The sequence below is a fragment of the Zootoca vivipara genome, chromosome 13 (assembly GCF_963506605.1).
Source record: "Zootoca vivipara chromosome 13, rZooViv1.1, whole genome shotgun sequence".
In the NCBI taxonomy this organism is placed as follows: Eukaryota; Metazoa; Chordata; class Lepidosauria; order Squamata; family Lacertidae; genus Zootoca; species Zootoca vivipara.
Genome location: NC_083288.1, coordinates 46,062,270 through 46,063,915, shown reverse-complemented (window position 1 = coordinate 46,063,915; position 1,646 = coordinate 46,062,270). Strand labels below are relative to the sequence as shown.

General features: G+C 44.0%; 1 gene segment (V, D, J or C); it reads right to left on the bottom strand.

Moving 5' to 3' along the window:
* Positions 1-554: 554 nt before the first annotated feature.
* Positions 555-1,143, bottom strand: LOC118095666 (Ig heavy chain V region 3-like). The segment is given in 2 exon segments: positions 555-934; positions 1,032-1,143. Coding segments are annotated over 2 exon segments (426 nt in total).
* Positions 1,144-1,646: the final 503 nt, after the last annotated feature.

The following is a 1,646-nucleotide window of genomic DNA, read 5'->3' as shown; positions in this document are numbered from 1 at the left end:
GTTTGCAGAGAGAAACTCCTCCCTCTGGATTGACAACTAATTTGGTCCAGCTGAGGATCTGGAGACTTGGTGTGGGTGGGGATATTTAAATAGAAAGCTTCTTGGACAGGAATTTGCATCAACTTTGCATCTAGTGGCGGGAATCAGATATAGAGAGATGGTCTAAACTGAGAATATACTGAGAGCACTGCTTCTGGAAGCAGGAAGTGGTTCCTTCATTTAAAGTGGTTCACATAAAGAAGCCCTCCGGGAGACACACACCCTTTTATGGGTTCCTTGCTTTCTCACCACCAGAAAGAAGCAGGAAGATTAATTTTTGCAAGCCCTCACCTTGGCTGGGGTCACCCTCTGCCAATGTGAGCCACACTGTGATTTTTGGGTAAGAGGTAGTGTAGAAATTTGATACTAGTATTAAAAACAAATAAATGAAAGTGACCCAGAGCATATCATTTTGAACACTAGGCATGATGCCTCATTTGTGTCAACAATATCAATACAAATTATCTTCCGTTCATCTTCCTTCTCCAAACTTCTTCATTTAGTTCTTTGTGGTTTTAGCTGAACCAGTCCAGACAGCTGGCAAAGGAAGGTTTTTGTCTGGCTTCAGATTCACTTCCTTTCACTGTGTCTCTTGCACAGTAATAAACAGCTGAGTCCTCTGGTTTCAGAGTGCTCATTTGTAGATACAGCATGTTTGAAGGGTTGTCTCTGGAGATGGTGAAGCGCCCTTTCACAGAGTTGTCATAGTATATTTCTCCACTATCATAGCGTATCCATGCCAACCATTCCAGTCCCTTTCCAGGAGCCTGTCGTACCCAGATCATGGTATAGCCCCCAAAGTTGAACCCGGAGGCTCGACAGGAGAGACGGAGGGACTCTCCAGGCCTTTTGAAATCCCCTCCAGACTCTACCAGCTGGACTGCTGATTGGACACCTAGAAAGGGGGGAAAGTCATATTTAAAAGATCTGCTACATATGAAGCCCTAAAATATACTACTAGTCATCTTTGTTCAAAGCAGGAATGAAATTACCTCCCAAAACTGCTGAAACAAAAACAAATTGAAGCCAAAGTGTCATGTTTGTTTCCCGCTTTTGCTCTGAGAAGAACTGACTGGAAAGTGGTTCAGCAGTTCTATCTCTGAGTGTAGGCTGGGCAGAGAGTGTGTTGCTGCTTAAAACAGGAAGCTGCCTCTGCATTTACATGCAGCTCAGGATAAAAGAACAACACAGGTCTTTGATGGAGCAGATCTGTTTAGCCTTATACCAAACACATGACTTGCAGACCCTCTTTCCCAGGGACAGTCCCAGTTTGACCAAAGCTATCTCGGTTCCTGATTTGATCCCAGAATGTCCCACTTTTCCTTAGGATATCCCTATTTTCATTAGAGGATTGTTGGAAGTTATGGACTTGGAAGCAGCCCCAGGCAGAGCTTATCTGAGGCCCAGGGTGGGAGTCTTGTTAGAATATTTCCTCAGCCACTCTGGGTGGCTTTCAACAGAACATTAAAAAAAAAAATTAACTTCCCTAAACAGGGCTGTCTTCAGATGTCTTCTATAAGTCAGATAGTTGTTTATTTCCTTGATGGGAAAGCGTTCCACAGGGCTGCTGCCACTATAGAGAAGGCCCTCAACTCAACCAAAACAGG